The sequence below is a fragment of the Mobula hypostoma genome, chromosome 15 (genome assembly GCF_963921235.1).
Source record: "Mobula hypostoma chromosome 15, sMobHyp1.1, whole genome shotgun sequence".
NCBI classification, from domain to species: domain Eukaryota; kingdom Metazoa; phylum Chordata; class Chondrichthyes; order Myliobatiformes; family Myliobatidae; genus Mobula; species Mobula hypostoma.
The window spans coordinates 46,060,394-46,078,473 of record NC_086111.1 but is presented as its reverse complement, the minus strand read 5'-3'; the positions used below and the strand labels follow the sequence as shown (position 1 = coordinate 46,078,473).

At 43.0% G+C, this 18,080-nt stretch overlaps 1 protein-coding gene across 1 annotated transcript in view; it reads right to left on the bottom strand.

Moving 5' to 3' along the window:
- psmd6 (proteasome 26S subunit, non-ATPase 6) overlaps nucleotides 1-18,080 on the bottom strand; it is a 41,358-nt gene that overhangs the window by 8,549 nt on the left and 14,729 nt on the right. The window contains exons 3-4 of the mRNA XM_063067971.1: nucleotides 13,392-13,537; nucleotides 12,348-12,567 (exon numbers count right to left, since the gene is read on the bottom strand). Of these exons, the coding sequence (XP_062924041.1) occupies nucleotides 12,348-12,567; nucleotides 13,392-13,537 (366 nt within the window). The remainder of the gene's footprint in view (nucleotides 1-12,347; nucleotides 12,568-13,391; nucleotides 13,538-18,080) is intronic.

The following is an 18,080-nucleotide window of genomic DNA, read 5'->3' as shown; positions in this document are numbered from 1 at the left end:
CGTCTCTTATTAACATTTCTGAATGTTCCCCCATTGTCCTCTTATCGGCATTAATCTTCTGATAATTTGGTCTGTCGTCACAATGCATACTTTCTAAACCAGGCAGCATCCTGGTAAATCTCCTCTGTACCCTTTCCAATATTTCCACATCCTTCCTATAGTGAGGTGACCAGAACTGGACACAGTACTCCAAGTGTGGCCTAACCAGAGTTTTATAGAGCTGCATCATTACATCGCGACTCTTAAACTCTATCCCTCAACTTATGAAAGCTAACACCCCATAAGCTTTCTTAACACCCTATCCACCTGTGAGGCAACTTTCAGGGATCTGTGGACATGTACCCCGAGATCCCTCTGCTCCTCCACAAGACCAAGTATCCTGCCATTTACTTTGTACTCTGCCTTGGAGTTTGTCCATCCAAAGTGTACCACCTCTCACTTCTCTGGGTTGAACTCCATCTGCCACTTCTCAGCCCACTTCTGCATCCTATCAATGCCTCTGCAATCTTTGACAATCTTCTACACTATCTACAACACCACCAACCTTTGTGTCGTCTGCAAACTTGCCAACGCACTCTTCTACCCCCACATCCAGGTCGTTAATAAAAATCACGAAAAGTAGAGGTCCCAGAACAGATCCTTGTGGGACACCACTAGTCACAATCCTCCAATCTGCATGTACTCCCTCCACCACCACCCTCTCCCTTCTGCAGGCAAGCCAATTCCGAATCCACCTGGCCAAACTTCCCTGGATCCCATGCCTTCTAACTTTCTGAATAAGCCTACCGTGTAGAACCTTGTCAAATGCCTTACTAAAATCCATATAGATTACATACACTGCACTACCCTCATCTATATGCCTGGTCACCTCCTCAAAGAACTCTATCAGACTTGTTAGACACGATCTGCCCTTCACAAAGCCATGCTGACTGCCCCTGATCAGACCATGATTCTCTAAATGTCTATAGATCCTATCTCTAAGAACCTTTTCCAACAGCTTTCCCACCACAGATGTAAGGCTCACTGGTCTATAATTACCCGGACTATCCCTACTACCTTTTTTGAACAAGGGGACAACATTCGCCTCCCTCCAATCCTCCGGTACCATTCCCATGGACAACGAGGACATAAAGATCCTAGCCAGAGGCTCAGCAATCTCTTCTCTCGCCTCGTGGAGCAGCCTGGGGAATACTCCGTCAGGCCCCGGGGACTTATCTGTCCTAATGTATTTTAACAACTCCAACACCTCCTCTCCCTTAATATCAACATGCTCCAGAACATCAACCTCACTCATATTGTCCTCACCATCATCAAGTTCCCTCTCATTGGTGAATACCGAAGAGAAGTATTCATTGAGGACCTCGCTCACTTCCACAGCCTCCAGGCACATCTTCCACCTTTATCTCTAATCGGTCCTACCTTCACTCCTGTCATCTTTTTTCTTCACATAACTGAAGAATGCCTTGGGGTTTTCCTTTACCCCACTCGCCTCATGCCCCCTTCTTGCTCTTCTCAGCCCCTTCTTAAGCTCCTTTCTTGCTTCCCTATATTCCTCAATACACCCATCTGATCCTTGCTTCCTAAACCTCATGTATGCTGCTTTCTTCCACCTGACTAGATTTTCCACCTCACTAGTCACCCATGGTTCCTCCACCCTACCATTCTTTATCTTCCTCACCGGGACAAATTTATCCCTGACATCCCGCAAGAGATCTCTAAACATCGACCATATGTCCATAGTACATTTCCCTGCAAAAACATCATCGCAATTCACACCCGCAAGTTCTAGCCTTATAGCCTCATAATTTGCCTTTCCCCAAATAAAAATTTTCTGTCCTCTCTGATTCTATCCTTTTCCATGATAATGCTATAGGCCAGGGAGCGGTGGTCACTGTTCCCCAGATGCTCACCCACTGAGAGATCTGTGACCTGACCCGGTTCATTACCTAGTACTAGATCTAGTATGGCACTCCCCCTGGTCGGCCTGTCCACATACTGTGACAGGAATCCGTCCTGGACACACTTAACAAACTCTGCCCCATCTAAACCCTTGGAACTAATCAGGTGCCAATCAATATTAGGGAAGTTAAAGTCACCCATGATAACAACCCTGTTATTTTTGCACCTTTCCAAAATCTGCCTCCCAATCTGCTCCTCTGTATCTCTGCTGCTACCAGGGGGCCTATAGAATACCCCCAATAGAGTAACTGCTCCCTTCCTGTTCCTGACTTCTACCCATATTGACTCAAAAGAGGATCCTGCTACATTACCCCCCCTTTCTGTAATAGTATCCCTGACCAGTAATGCCACCTCTCCTCACCTTTTTCCACCCTCTCTATCCCTTTTAAAGCACTGAAATCCGGGAATATTGAGAATCCATTTCTGCCCTGGTGCCAGCCAAGTCTCTGTAATGGCCACTACATCATAATTCCATGTATGTATCCAAGCTCTCAGTTCATCACCTTTGTTCCTGGTGCTTCTTGTATTGAGGTACACACATTTCAGCCCTTCTACCTTACTGTCTTTACACCGTTTATTCTGCTTCTCTTTCCTCAAAGCCTCTCTGTATGTTAGATCTGGCTTTACTCCTTGCACTTCTTTCACTGCTCTATCGCTCTGGGTCCCATCCCCCTCGCAAATTAGTTTAAACCCTCCCGAACCATGCTAGCAAACCTACCTGCAAGGACATTGCTCCCCCTCGAGTTCAGGTGCAACCCATCCAATCTGTACAGGTCCCACCTTCCCCAGAAGAGATCCCAATGATCTAAAAATCTAAAACCCTGCTCCCTGCACCAACTCCTCAGCCACGCATTCAACTGCCATCTCCTCCAATTCTTACCATCACTGTCACGTAGCACTGGCAGCAATCCTGAGAACGCCACCCTTGAGGTCCTGTTCTTCAGCCTTCTGCCTAGTTCCCGAAACTCACACTTCAGGACCTCTTCCCTCTTCCTGCCTATGTCGTTGGTCCCATCATGTATCACGACTTCTGGTTGCTTTCTCTCTTGTACCAGGATGTCGTGCACCCGGTCACAGACATCCCGGACCCTGGCACCCAGGAGGCAACAAACCATGCGGGTGTCCTTCTCACGTCCACAAAATCTCCTGTCTGCTCCCCTGACTATAGAGTCTCCTATGACGACAGCTCTCCTCTTCTCCGTCGCACCCTTCTGCACCACAGCGTCAGACTCAGTGCCGGAGGCCCTGCCACCGTGGCTCACACCTGGTCCGTCGTCCCCACCAACAGTATCCAGGGCGGTAAACTTATTATTCAGGGGAATGGCTACAGGGGTGCTCTGCACTACCTGTCTGCTCACCTTCGCTTTCCCCCCTCTGACTGTCACCCAACGACCTGCTTCCGACAGCCTAGGTGTGACTACCTCCCTGTAGCTCTCATCTATGACTGCCTCATTCTCCCTTATGAGTCGAAGGTCATCCAGCTGCTGCTCCAGATTCTTTACACGGTCTTCCAGATTGCCCAGCTGTATGCACTTCTGGCAGATGTGACTCTGCAGGAGAGGGGCGTTCCCCCAAGACCGCCACATCTCACATGAGAGGCACATCACCGTCTCAGGAGACATTGTAAAAACTAACTGCGAGCTAGCTTGTCCTCCGCCTCTGGACGAGCCAGAGGCACCAGCTGTTACTCCAACTGAGGTACACAGGACCCAAGCCAGGTGGCTCGTACAAGCTCTAGACAGACTCACAATGTTGGCTTTAGTGAATTTTAGGGTGGGGGAAGCCATTACAGGGTAACATAGTGGGTGACAAATGACCAATATTGTTCATAATAGAATCTGTTTTACATCATTCACAAACAGCGTCATTGAGTTGGATTCATTTTAAGAGACAGTGTCTGACGCAGTGATGTCAGTGTAAGGTGACTGCTTTTGGTTTGTTCGTAATGGAAGGGCTGCAGCAACTGGTAAGTACATAAAATTAGTCTTGCATGTTTTATTCATAAAATCCTACACGGAGACGGAGATAGTCCTTTGATGAGGCAGAGATTCAGATAAACCTCCTCCAAGTTTGTCTGCTACATTTGATGCTCTTGCTGTGGTCTCTACATCAACTAAACTAAGTGCATTCTAGTTCACTGTTTTGCTCAGCACTTGCACACTGTTCAGAATTGTCATCCTAAGCTCCTGGTTGCACACAGTTTCAGTTCCCCATTCCCACAACAGCCTGTTTGTGCTTGGTCCAATGAAAATTAGGGCATCCCCTCATGTTCTGCATATGTGGTCATAAGTCAATGGTATGAACATTGAATTTTCCAGATTTAGGTAACCTTTTATTTCTTGAGTTCCCCTCTCACCCTCCTTCTGTTCCACCTCTGGTCCTCCCACCTCTGTTCCCTTTCCTATACCCTCCCTCCTCTATCACCCATTTTCATCTTCTTCCTGGTTCCATCCAGCTACTCCAGAACATTTCACCCACTGGATCGGATCCCCTTCCAATCTTTCCATCTGCCCTCATCTCCCTTGTTTATCAGAATACAAAACGTGTAGCCTTTGCATTCCTGCTTCCTTTCTTGTCACCATCTTTAAATTTTCTCCCCTCCACTCCCCAGCCTGGCTCCCATCTATGTACCTATCCAAGTCACATACTTGTTGTACATTATATCTGAAACAACAAAACTCTGCTCAACAACAAAATGTTTTCTCAGTTAACTGCTGGATCATCAGCTAGCAATGTAATGTCCAATTAAAGACCTAATGTGTTCAAACTAGCCTTGCCAAATGAATCAGTGCCTGAATACCAAGTCCACATTTAATGGAGTGGTCAGTGGTATATCATTAAACCAAGTCCAGCTTGACCAGATGCAGTTATATCTAAACAACAGGAATTCTGCAGATGCTGGAAATTCAAGCAACACACATCAAAGTTGCTGGTGAACGCAGCAGGCCAGGCAGCATCTGTAGGAAGAGGTGCAGTCGACGTTTCAGGCCGAGACCCTTCGTCAGGACTAACGAAGGGTCTCGGCCTGAAACGTCGACTGCACCTCTTCCTACAGATGCTGCCTGGCCTGCTGCGTTCACCAGCAACTTTGATGTGTGTTGCAGTTATATCTATTAGTTATCCTTGGATCTAGACTAAAATACTTTGATGCCAACTGGTGTCACCTCAATTTGCACCCTTTAAGTTCAAATGTTTGCAGCAGCTTGCCCTTATCCAGAACTGGGATTAATGTATCAATCCTCTTGTTTCCATGAATTTATCCCACTAAATCTTTGCACCGATCTCCATCCTTGCCATAATCTGAGCCCTTGTACATCTGACTCTGTATTCTTGTACATGCTTTGTGGAATTCTCTCCTAAACTCTTCCATCTACCTTTTTAACAAAACACATCTTTCTTCTACATTTTTTTGTTTATCCTACTATCGCCTGACATTATTTATCAATCATTCCACCATCTTCTCCTTTTGTAGTTGATACCTATATTTATCTTGTCTTTTTGCTGTAGATCATTTTACTGTTTTGCATTTCCTATAAACTGGACAAAGGGCATATGTACCAATTACAATGCATATTCTCCCATAATCTTCAACTAATGGCCCTGTGTATGGATCATAATAACAACAATTACAGAAAAGCAGTTAACACTGCATTTAAATTTAGCCCAGATTGAGGACCAGCTTTAGGTGGGTGATAAATGGAAACAGCTTAGCAAAAGAACATTTGCAGATGGAGCCCGGTTGGGGTGAGGGAGAATAAAAGGTAGAAACAGGAAAGATAAGCAAAGATAGGAATGCAAAGGCTACAAGTATTGTATTCTGATAAATAAGGGAACGTTCTGGAGCAGCTGGATGGAACCAGGAGCAAGATGAAAATGAGTGACAGAGGAAATAGGGTATGGGAAAGGGAGCAGTGATGAGAGGACTAGAGGTGGATCAGAAGGTGGTCCAGGTGGCAAAATAATAGTATGTCATTGAATAGATGGGCCAAAGAGCCCGTTTCTGTGCTGTAATGTTCTATGACTTTACCTTAGCAATTGGCAAAATAATCAGATTTATAGATTTTTGCCTTCTCTTCAAAGTAAGCGATGAGTGCCTAGGTAAGATTTTCCCTGTACTAGAAGGCACTCCCAGGAGATGGCAACCAGGTGAATAAGATACTTCTCACTGTGTCATGACAATGTGGCTCAGTCATAAACATATTTCACCTCCCATTTCCTACACCAGTCATCCCACTAGATGTACCATAATATACTATTAGGCTCGATTAAGATAACACATCATTATTCTCATAAGATTCAGTCAAAGTTAGACCAGACTGGGCAAGATTTAAATGCACAGTACCAACTGCTTTTCTGTACTTATTATGTTAATACATATTTACTAACTACTGGCAGTTACCCGTGCTTTCCTTGCAATAATTCCTTTCAGAGTACATCAATGTTTGAAGGAGACAAAGGATCTAAAATTGTTGCAAAGCCGAAACAGGAAGAAATTATTTACATTTACATAGCTGTTTACATTATTAGGATTAGGATATCCCAAAGTATTTCATAAGCAATGGATTACTTTCCAAAATACAGGCAAGCCCCATGTTATGGCCATCTGGGCAGTCAAAATTTATTGTTACACAATTCATTATCTAAAAATTGGAGATATGGAGAAAATTACTTTTTCCTCGTGCTTCTTGACACATGTGCAGATGACAATGCTTCACAGTACAGGAAATTGCAGCATGGACTGTTTCTGAGGAATGCAAACTCACCACCCCCACCCTGTAAACCCAAATGTAGAATTTTGCCTATATAGTCCCGTCTAATGGGAAAATGTGGCAAATAATTTGATCAGAGCAATGTCACAAAAAGTAAACAACCAGAACAATCTTTATAGTAGCACGTTGCCAGAAAACCAGATTAATCCTATATTAAACGCAAACAACAGGAATTCTGCAGATGCTGGAAATTCAAGCAAAATACATCAAAGTTGCTGGTGAACGCAGCAGGCCAAGCAGCATCTATAGGAAGAGGCACAGTCGACGTTTCAGGCCGAGACCCTTCGTCAGGACTAACTGAAGGAAGAGTGAGTAAGGGATCCCGGCCTGAAACGTCGACTGCGCCTCTTCCTATAGATGCTGCTTGGCCTGCTGCGTTCACCAGCAACTTTGATGTATGTTGCTTAATCCTATATTAATTTCATCTACATCTGTAACTAATCTATATCCTGTTGCATCCTATGACATCCTTCTCCATTCTGAACTTTGTGTCATCTGCAAATGGCTAATATCTACACAAGAACTTGGGAATTTGAGCTGATTTCAAACATAAAATGGTCTTATTTAACCTACATTAGAAACAACATATTCTGGCTCCTGATGTAGGGCAGGAACAAAAAACTCGACTGAAGATCAAAGATATGAACACAGAATACTACAGCAGGAACAGACTCTCCGAACACCACACCAGCGCAGATCATGATGCCAATACATTCATTTGCCTGCACACGGTTCATTTCCCTCTATTCCCTGGATGTTCAATCTTAAACACGGCTTTCATATCTGCTTTTACTACCTCCCTCAGCAGCATCCTCCAGTGCCTAATATTATCTATGCTTTTTTAAAAACACTGCCTCACAAATCTCATTTAAACTTCATTTCATCTAAAACCTCTGCCTTCTAGTATTTGTCATTTCCATCCTGGAGATGGAGACACTGGCTACACTATGTCTCTCATAATTTTAGTTGGGGTCTATCGGAGAACTTCATACCTTCACTGGAAACCAGTAACATACTAGATGACTAGATGTAAATATGGTCTCCCTTTTCAAGGGAGATAGCAATGAAAAGTGTGGTAATAATAAACCTGTGTTCCTATTAACAATGGCAGGGAAGATGGTAGGGAAAAATCTGTGGGAATGGATTAATCACTTAGAATGGTAATGACTACATCAGATACGAGCAGATCCTGTATATCCAATTTCATTTAATTCTCTGAAGAGTTAAAGTCTATCAATGAGGGCAGGGCAGTAGATGTGATTTACATGGATTTTAGTAAAACCTTTTACAAGATTCCACACGGAAGACAGGTTCAAAAGGTAGGGCTCTTGGAATCCATGGCAAGTTCACAAATTGGATTCAAAATTGGTTTGGCAATAGAATACAGAGAGTGAGATGTTTTTGTGACTGGATCTCAGTGACCAAAAGTGTCCTAGAAGGATCGAAGCTGGGACCTTTACCATTTGTAATGTGCATGCAATTTAGAAATGACTATCGGAGGCAAAATCAGTAAGTTTGTGAATGACATAATTGATAATGATATGCAGGATAGTCTTAAACTGTAAAGAGATGTTGGTGAAACAGGCTGAAAAATGTTAGGTGAAGAGATCCCATTGATTGATATGGACAAGTTAATCCAAAAGGCCCGCTTTCATCCTGTGCAATTTTATACCCTCTAAAGTTAGAGAGAACAAAAAAAAAATTGAAGTCTGTCCAACCTCTCCTTGAGGCTTCATGCTGTATTCAGGCAACATCTTAGTGAATCTTTTCTACACCTATTCCAAAGCTACCATGTTTTCACCAGTGTGCTGCTTGGAAATCCAAATGTGGGCTAACTAATTTAATGCAGATGCAATATGACCTCCCAGTTTTTATACTCACAGTCAGTGGGGGACAAGAGGTCAGGGTGAATGTAGACTTGGGGGGAAGGAGATGGGGGTCAGGATTCAACACTGAGGGCTCAAAGTTCGGAAGCCACCTGGGAGACAAAGTTTGCAGGACTGGAGATTGAGGACCAGTGATCCCCACAGTCCTCAAGTCCTGGAGTTGGAGCCCAAGGTCAGTGAGTCCGTAGTTTGGAGGCACAAAGTCTATTGGCAAGTCTTGAGGTCGGTAGCCTATGATCAAGTAGTCCTGGGGTCGAAAACCAGAGGTCAGTGATCGGAGACTGCAACTAGGAGGTCAAAGTCCTGTCACTGGCAAGTCTTAGGATCAATACCCAGAGACTGACGAAGTCCAGAGGTTGGAGGCCCAATGTCAGTGAGTCTGGGCAAGGGACTGGAGATTGGAAGCCTGATGGTGTGAGTCTGAGAGTCCGGGGCCAAGGACTATAGGTGGGAGGACTAGTGGCAGCCTGACTGTATGTGTGAGTGGGTGGGTGGGAAGAGGGTTGGGGCTACTTGTGTTGTCTGGCTGAACCTTGTGAACATGCTACGTCGGTACCAGAATGTATGGCAACACTTGGTAGTGTTGGTTGTTCGATGCAAATGACACACTTCACTGTGTGTTTTGATGTTCAAGTGATAAATAAATAAATAAAGCTGATAAAGGATGAAGGCATCTTGACTTCATCGTCTATTCACCTGTGCTGCTGCTTTCACAGGAGCACAGATTTGCACTCCTAAGTCCCTCTACACATCAGTGCTTTTTGGGATCCACAGGTCAGTAAGACACAGGAGCCCATCGAGTCTGCTCTGCCAATCCATCATGCCTGATTTATTATCCTGCTTAACACCATTCTCTAGCTTTCTCCCTGTAACCTTCGACGCCCTGACGAATGAAGAACCTATTAACCTCTACATTAAATATACCCAAATATATTCCACAGCTGTCTGTGGCAAAGAATTCCACAGATTCACCACCCTCTGGCTAAAGAAATGCCTTCTATTCTCTGTTCAAAATAGACATCCCTCTATTCTGAGGCTGTGTCCTCAGGCCCTGGACAAGCCTACTATAGGAAACATCCTCTCCACATCCACTGTAGGCTTCATAATATTCCATAGGTTTCAATGAGATCCACCCCTTCATTCCTCTAAGCCCAGAGCCATCAAATGCTTCTTATACATTAACCCTTTCATTCCTGGACAGTACCACAGCATTACAGCAGTAAAGCCAGGACCAACAGGCTACGGGACAGCTTCTTTCAACAAGCCATTAGACTTCGAAATTCGCATGTCTGTACAGTGCAATGGAGTCATAATGCAAAGATTTTAACTCCCTCATGTTTTGGGATTTATGTAAGATTTAAATAAATTCTAATTCTTCCTTCTTGTGAACCCCTTCTGGACCCTCTCCAATGCCAGCACATTGTTTCCTTAGATAAGGGGCCTAAAACTGCTCACAAGGCTCTAAGTGCAGTCTGACCATTGCCTTATAAAGCCTCAGTATTACATCCTTGCTCTTATATTCTAGTCCTTACAAAATGAATGCTAACATTGCATTTGCCTTCCTTACCACAAGTTCAACCTGCAAATTAACCTTTAGGAAATCCTGCACAAGGACTTCAAGTCCCTTTGCACCTCTGATTTTTGAATTTTCTCCATTTAGAAAATAGTCTATGCCTTTATTCCTTTATCAAAGTGCATGACCATACACTTACCTACAATATCTCTTTATCTTGTTAAGCAGCCGCATGTGCAGCACTTTGTCAAAGGCCTTCTGAAAATCCAAGTAAAACAACATCCACTGACTCTTCTTTGTCTCCCCTGCCTGTTATTTCCTCAAAGAATTCCAACAGATTTGTCAGGCTAGGTTTCCTCTTAAAGAAACCATGCTCACTTTGGCCTACTTTATCATGCATCTCCATATACCCCAAAACCTCATTCTTAATAATGGACTCCAACATCTTTTAACCATTGAAGTCAGGCTAACTGGCCTATAATTTATTTTCTTCTGCCTCCCACCATTCTCAAAGAGTAGAATGACATTTGCAATTTTCCAAAGCTCCACAACCATTCCAGAATCTAGTGAAAAATCATTACTAATGCCTCCACAATCTCTTCAGCCATCTCTTTCAGAACCCTGGGGTGTAATCCATCTGGTCAGTGACTTATCTATCTTTAGACATTTCAGCTTTCCAAGCACCTTTTCCTTAGTAATAGCAACTACACTCACTTCTACCTCCTGACACACTCGAATTTCTGACATACAGCAAGTGTTCTCCAGTGAAGACTGACGTAATATACTTAGGTTCATCTGCCGTTTCTTTGCCATCCATCCCCATTACTATCTCTCCTGTGTCATTTTCCAGCAATCGAATATCCATGCTCATCTCTCTTCTACTCTTTATATATCTAAAAAACTTTTGGTATCCTCTTTGATATTTTTGGTTAGCTGAACTTCGTATTTCACCTTTTGTCTCCTTATGGTTTTTTTTTACTATTGCTATTGGTTTTTAAAAGCTTCCCAATCCTCTGCTTTTTACTGTATACTTTATTCATACCTGCCAGCTGGTGGCATTGTGGCATCAGCGATGGACTTTGGGGCGGAAAGTCCCGAGTTCGAATCCAGCCAGCTCCCGTGCACGCTTTCCATCCGTGCTGGGTTGAGCGTCGAGCTAGCAACTCAACCTCGTAAAAAAGAAATTGCCTGCTACAGCAACATCAACAGCAACAGCAAAAAGTTGATGGCCTATGCTCTCTCGTGAGTTTAAAGGCAATTTCTCTTCTCTTCTTATTCTTACATCTGCACCCCCAACATCAACATTTCACTTGTCCGGATTAAACTATCTGCTATTTCTCTCCCAAATTTCCAAATGACCTCTTGATAACTTTCCTCACTATTCACAACTTCATTAATCCTATCATCTGCAAATTTACCAAGCAAACAACCAACATTTTAATTCAAATAATTAACATGTATTACATAATATAGAAGTCTTAGCTCTGATCCTTGTGTAATACCAGTGGTCACAGACCTGCACTCAGAAACACAGTCCAGGACCATTGTGCCTTTGAAGCCAAATTTGGATCCAGTTTACCAACCTATTGTGGAACTCATACAATTTAATCTTTTGGATCAGTCCACCATGAAGGAGCTTGTCAACTGCTTAACAGACATCCACGTAGCCATGCTGACTATCCCTATTAAGTCCAAACTTTACCAATTGTGCATAAACCTTGTCCAAGAATCTTCTCCAAAAATTCTCAAGTCTGAGCAGCTTACAATTTCCAAGTTTGCCCACTGCACGTCTTCACCGAAGGAATAATATTAGCCACAGGTGAGGCACCAGAAGACCAGAGGATACAACTATCTCTGTCAAAGCCTCAGCAATATCATCCTTGCTTTCCTCAGTATTGGGAGTTTGATTCCATAACGCCCTGGGTATTATTCACCTTGATGTTTTGCGAGACATCCAACACCACAATCTTTTTAATACTGACATTACTTAGACACAATTTTGGCCAGCCCAACACCACACATGTTAAAGCAGAGCACAGACTTAAGATGGACAATACCTTGGAGTTAAGGAGATCAGAAATTCACCAAAGTAAAATACCAATGGCTAATGTCAATGGTTGATGTTAATGTTGATTCCTTAACAACTTCCCGCATACATATCCATAAAAATGCATCCACAAAACAATCTAATTTAAATTATTACACTATCATATTACTTACCTTTTCTCGAAGGTCTGGCCGCTCCAATGCAATCATGCTGACGTAAACAGTATAAGTTACAAAGGTTTTATAATCCATGAGTTCATAAGAAGTGAATGTCGAGACAGTATCCAAGAATAGCTCTGCAGCCTGCTTGAAGTCTCGAACTGCTACACAATACATCCCTTGATAAACTTTCAGACGATTCCTTCTATCCCAGTCACCACCTTCTTCAATTAAACTGCAAAAGGGTACACATGAAATACACTTAAAAAATAAAATTTATTAGTTTTGGTTAATTCCTCAAATAAATTGCAAACATGCTTCCATGCTACATCAGAATTAAAATGACAATGCCACTGGTAATTATGGTTAATCTATGTCCATCAATTCACAACCCACAAAATAACAGTTAAGTTCAAACCATCTTACAAACATTTTGGGGCTCTGTTGATTCCATCGGTGTTATTTTACTGATTAGCTTAAATAAGTTAAATTCAATATACTGCATGCAAATCTGCTGCATTACCTATCCAACTTATATCTCACATATGAATTCTAATCACAAACGAAACATTAAAACATTATGAATGTGATCGTCTCTGATGACTGCGATACAGAACAACATTGACATCCAAGTGTACAGCTCAGTGCCAAACACTGAATAGGAAGATAGGCCAAGGGACACACTACAGAATTCACATGAATTGAAGGAAAATGAACAGTTGCACGTGAAGCAACTGCAACAAATGTTGGTATGGCCATGGCTTGAGTGATTTTCCTGTGAGGATGACACAGAGACCCTGAACCCCAGGACACCAGAGTAGCTTAGCAGTTAGTGTAACCCCATTACAGCACCAGCAACCTGCGTTCAATTCCATCGCTGTTTGGAAGGAGTTTTTGCATTCTGCCCGTGAATTTGTGGGCTTCTTCCAGGTGCTCTGGTTTCCTCCCAAATTCGAAAGATGTGACCAATTAACCTACGTACATGGGTGTAATTGGGTGGCAGAGGCTCGTTGTGGCAGAAGGGTCTGTTCTGTACTGTATCTCTTTTTTAAAAAGTACCTTTTAGCTTTTTCAATGTTACGTGTAATCAGATCATTATCCATGTAAAACAAGCCAATTCTCAGCAGGTAAAACACAATATCTAGGCGATGTCCCAGAGCAACAGTCTTGTCATATGTTTTTCGAAAGGCTGTCAAAGCACCCTCCTAAATAAAACAAAATAAAATCTGAGAATGAAAGCAGTGACTCAAAATGGTTAGTAAAGTCACACATTAAGCAAGTTTAAACATTTTTCCACAATATCAGTTACTTACTTCAAAAGCTCCAAACAACTTAATTATTTACCAAGTGACAAATATGAATAATATTCAACGCAACACACACAAAATGCAGGAGGAACTCATCTGGCCAGGCAGCATCCATGGAATAACGTACAGTCGATGTTTTGGGCCGAAACCCTTTGGCAGGACTCTCTTGACTTGATTGAATAATATTTAACTCAATTATTTTCAAATAAATATGAAATCCAAGTAGGCAATAAAATTATAACCAGATATATCAGGACTTATTAAACTATTTTTTCAATATTAAATTGGGGTTATATTTCAACCTCACTTGATCCTGAAACCAACCAAAACAACAATCAAACATATGATACAGGTGCAGAGCATAATTCTTTAAATACAATGCAATGGTGACCAGAGAATATTTTACAGTGATACTGGTTAATGGATAAATATTGGTTTAGACACCAGGTACACTTCAAATACTGCCTATAACTTTTGTCTAAGGAAGGAGACGGAGCTTTGTTTAAAGGCAACATTCCTGGCAGTCCAGTGGTTCCTCGGTTCCACATCCAGAGAGTTTCAACTTTTCGTGCTCAACTCATTGCAGTGAAACTGAAGTAAGCAGTAGTGTGAGTACTGAGTGAGAAAAACAATGGTAACATTCAGGTTCTACTGCCTCCTTCACCTGCATGCACAAACACTGTGTGTGTGTCCGGAGGTGGCTGACGTCCAATCCGGGATGGGAAGTACCTCCCACACATGGGGCAAGTGTGTGAAGGCTCTGTAGTTGAGGTGCCTGCTGCTCGTTCTTTCCGTTGCTGTCATTCCCTTCTTGCTTCAGCGTTGCGATTCTTTCCAGCTTCGATGGCAATGTGAGTTATTCCACAAGTATCGTAGCACATGTAAATATCTGGATATTTAGCATGGATCTCTTGTTAAAACACAGTGACGCTGTTTCTGTTTACAAATTTGAACGATACCATCTGAAAACCTGTGCATGCATGGAGAGTATCTAATATATATTAGTAAGATAGTCTGCCTTTCTGTCATTCGTATATACCAGTGTTTGGTTTGGAACAAAACGGAACCTGGGGCCAGTGTAACAAGACGCCATGCACGTCCATCAGTGTGGTTGCGTGAAACACTAAGAATAAGGAAAAATCGCTCGTGGGCCGGATAAGCATAGTATCTCAATACTTGCTCGCAGGCCGGTCAAAATACCTTTCCGGGCCGTAGGTTGCCTACCCGTTCTGTAACTTGGAATAATTCCAGGTGAAAGGGCTAATGATGATTACATAACAACTATTTGCTTTCACCTGCAAAAAACCACCAGTCTTACACATAACATCAGCACTAGCCTTCCCAGAATCAATCCAATGATTAAGATCCAATTTACTGCTCCACCTCCATACCGGAATATATCCTGCATCCAAAACTATCAATTTAGAGTCATAGAAAAGTACAGCACAGAAACAGGCCATCTGGCCCATCTAGTGCATGTCAAACCATTTAAGTGGCCTACTCCCATCGAACAGTAACCAGACTATTGCCCCAAGCTGCACAGAACATCGCATATCATTTGTGAAAGAAGGCTCCAAGTCAAGGGTGCACAGCGCAGGCTCACGATCAAGCATACTTTCTTCAGCCAATGATTGGTGGGTCAAGGCCGACCTGGACAGGAAAGGCAGTTTCCAGGTACAAGTAGCTTTCACCACATTGCGTCCAGGAATAAGCGTATGGTCTGACACCAGTAGAGAAGTGGTTATTGGTGAACTCACAGTCCCCTGGGAAGACAACATCGATGAAGCCCGTGAGCGCAAGTTAACCAAGTATGCAGAATTAAGATCAGAGGGTGGAAGGTCTCATGCTATCCATTCAAAGTAGGCTGCCGTGGGTTTATTGCGTTCACTTTCCAGTCTGTTGTCTATTAGCTCTTAAAGATAGCGGAATCAAAGGTTATGGGGATAAGGCAGGAACTGGATACTGATTGTGGATGATCAGCCATGATCACAGTGAATGGCGGTGCTGGCTCAAAGGGCCAAATGGGCTACTCCTGCATCTATTGTCTATTGTCTATTAGCTCTTGAGTGGCTGCGTGACCTTGGCTTCACTAGAAGAGAGATCAAGTCAACCAGCAGGGCTGCAGATGAGGCAGCAAAGAAAGGATCAGCATGGGTGTGGACCAAGTATGTCCAGAGGGGCAGATAGTCAGACAGTGTATACATAACTTGCAAACTCTTCAGTAGTTGCATAGACACCTGAAGAGTAGACTATCTATTGGATGGAAGTGACCAACAACTCTGATAGAGGCAGATGCCAAGTTTTTAAGCTCACCAGTGGGAGGTGGTGCTTTAGCACTGCTGGCCCACCACCTCGAGGGAGTCTTGATCATAAGTGGGCCGAAACTCCTGAAGACAGGTGGCAGATCAACTAATGATCCCACTGGTGATAGTACAGGACAGTTAACATCTTAGTCCACGTGTATTTTTTAACTGCCCTCCATACCCCTACCATCCAAGTACCTATCCAAACTTTGATTAAATGTTGAAATTGAGCTCGCATGCACCACTTGCACTGCCACCTATTTTCACTCTCATGTTCCTCTGAGTGAAGAAGTTTCTCCCCTTAAACTTTTCAGCTTTCACCCATAACCTATCACCTCTAGGAGTAGCCCCACCCAACCTCAGTGGACAAAGCCTGCCAGCATTTACCACATCTATACCCCTCAATTTTGTATACCTATCAAATCTCCCCTCAATCTTCTACATTCCAAGGAATGAAGTACGCACCTATTCACTCTTTCCTTATAACTCAGGTCTTTCAGTCCTGGCAAGAAGCATGTAAATTTTCTCTGCACTCTTTCAACCTGACTTACATCATTCCTGCACGTAGCTGACCAAAGCTACACACAATACTCCAAATTAGGCCTCACCAACATCTTATACAACTTCAACATAATGTCCCATCTCCTGTACTCAAAATGTACCAAAAGCTTTCTTTACAACCCAATTTACCTGCCACCACTTTCAATGAATTACAGACCCGTATTCCCAGATCCCTTTGTTCTAACACACTCCTCAGTGCCTTTCCATTCACTGTACACCTACCCTGGTTGATCCTGCCGAAAGGGAAACACCTCACACTTGTCTACATTGAATTCCATCTGCCATTCTTCAGCTCATTTTTCCAGCTGGTCCAAATCTTGCTGCAAGCGTGGACAGTCTTCCTGGCTGTCCGTTACACCCCCAATCTTTGTGTCATCCTCAAATTTGCTGATCCAGTTAACCACATTATCATCCAGATCACTGACATAGATGACTAACAACAAACAACCGAGCACCAATCCCTATGGTACACCACTAGTCACAGGCCTCCAATCAGAGAGACAACTATCTATTACCACTCTCTGGCTTCTCCCACAAAGCCAATGTCTGATCCAGCTTACTACCTCATCTTGAATGCCAAGTGACTGAGCCTGCCTGACCAACCTCCCATGTAGGACTTTGTCAAAGGCCTTTCCCTTGCTAAAATCCAGCCTTGGGTTCATTAACTTTCCTGGTAACTTCCTCGAAAAACTCTGGAAGATTAGTTAGACACAACCCACCACGCATAAAGCCATGCTGACTACCTAGTATTCATATATCGGGTCCCTTAGAATATCTTCCAATAACTTTCCCCACTACTGATGTCAGAAAACAGACTGTCCCAATACACACTTGCCAGAACCTTTCTGATACCATCAAAATTAGCCTTTCTCCAATTCAGAATCTCAACCCACGGACCAGACTTACTTTTCTCCATATTTACTTTGAAACTAATGGCATTGTGATCACTAAATGCAAAGTGTTCCCCTACACAAACATCTGTCATCTGCCCTGTCTTATTCCACAACTGAAGATCAAGTATCACACACTTCCTTGTTGGGACTTCTATGTATTGATTAAGAAAACTTCCCTGAATGCATATGACAATCTCTATCTCCTTTTACAGAATAGTAGTCCCAGTCAATGTGGACAGTTAAAATCACCTCAACAAACAACTATACGTTTCTTGCAACAGTTTGTGATCTCTCGACAAATTTGTTCTCTAAATCCCTCAGAGACTGCTGGGTGGTTTATTATATAGCCCCATTAACATGGTCATACCTTTCTTATTCCTCAATTCCACTCATAAAACCTCACTAGATGAGCTCTCCAATCCGTCCTGACTGAGCACTGCCGTGACATTTTCCCTGATGAGTAATGCCATTGCTCCCCTTGTAATCCCTCAGGCTCTAAAACAACAGAACCCTGAAATATTGAGCTGCTAGTCCTGCCTCTTCTGCAACCAAGTCTCACTAATAGCTACTATATCACAGAAACATAGAAAACCTACAGCACAATACAGGTCCTTTGGCCCACAAAGTTGTGCTAAACACGTTCCTACCTTAGAAATTACTAGAGTTCCCCATCGCCCTCTATCT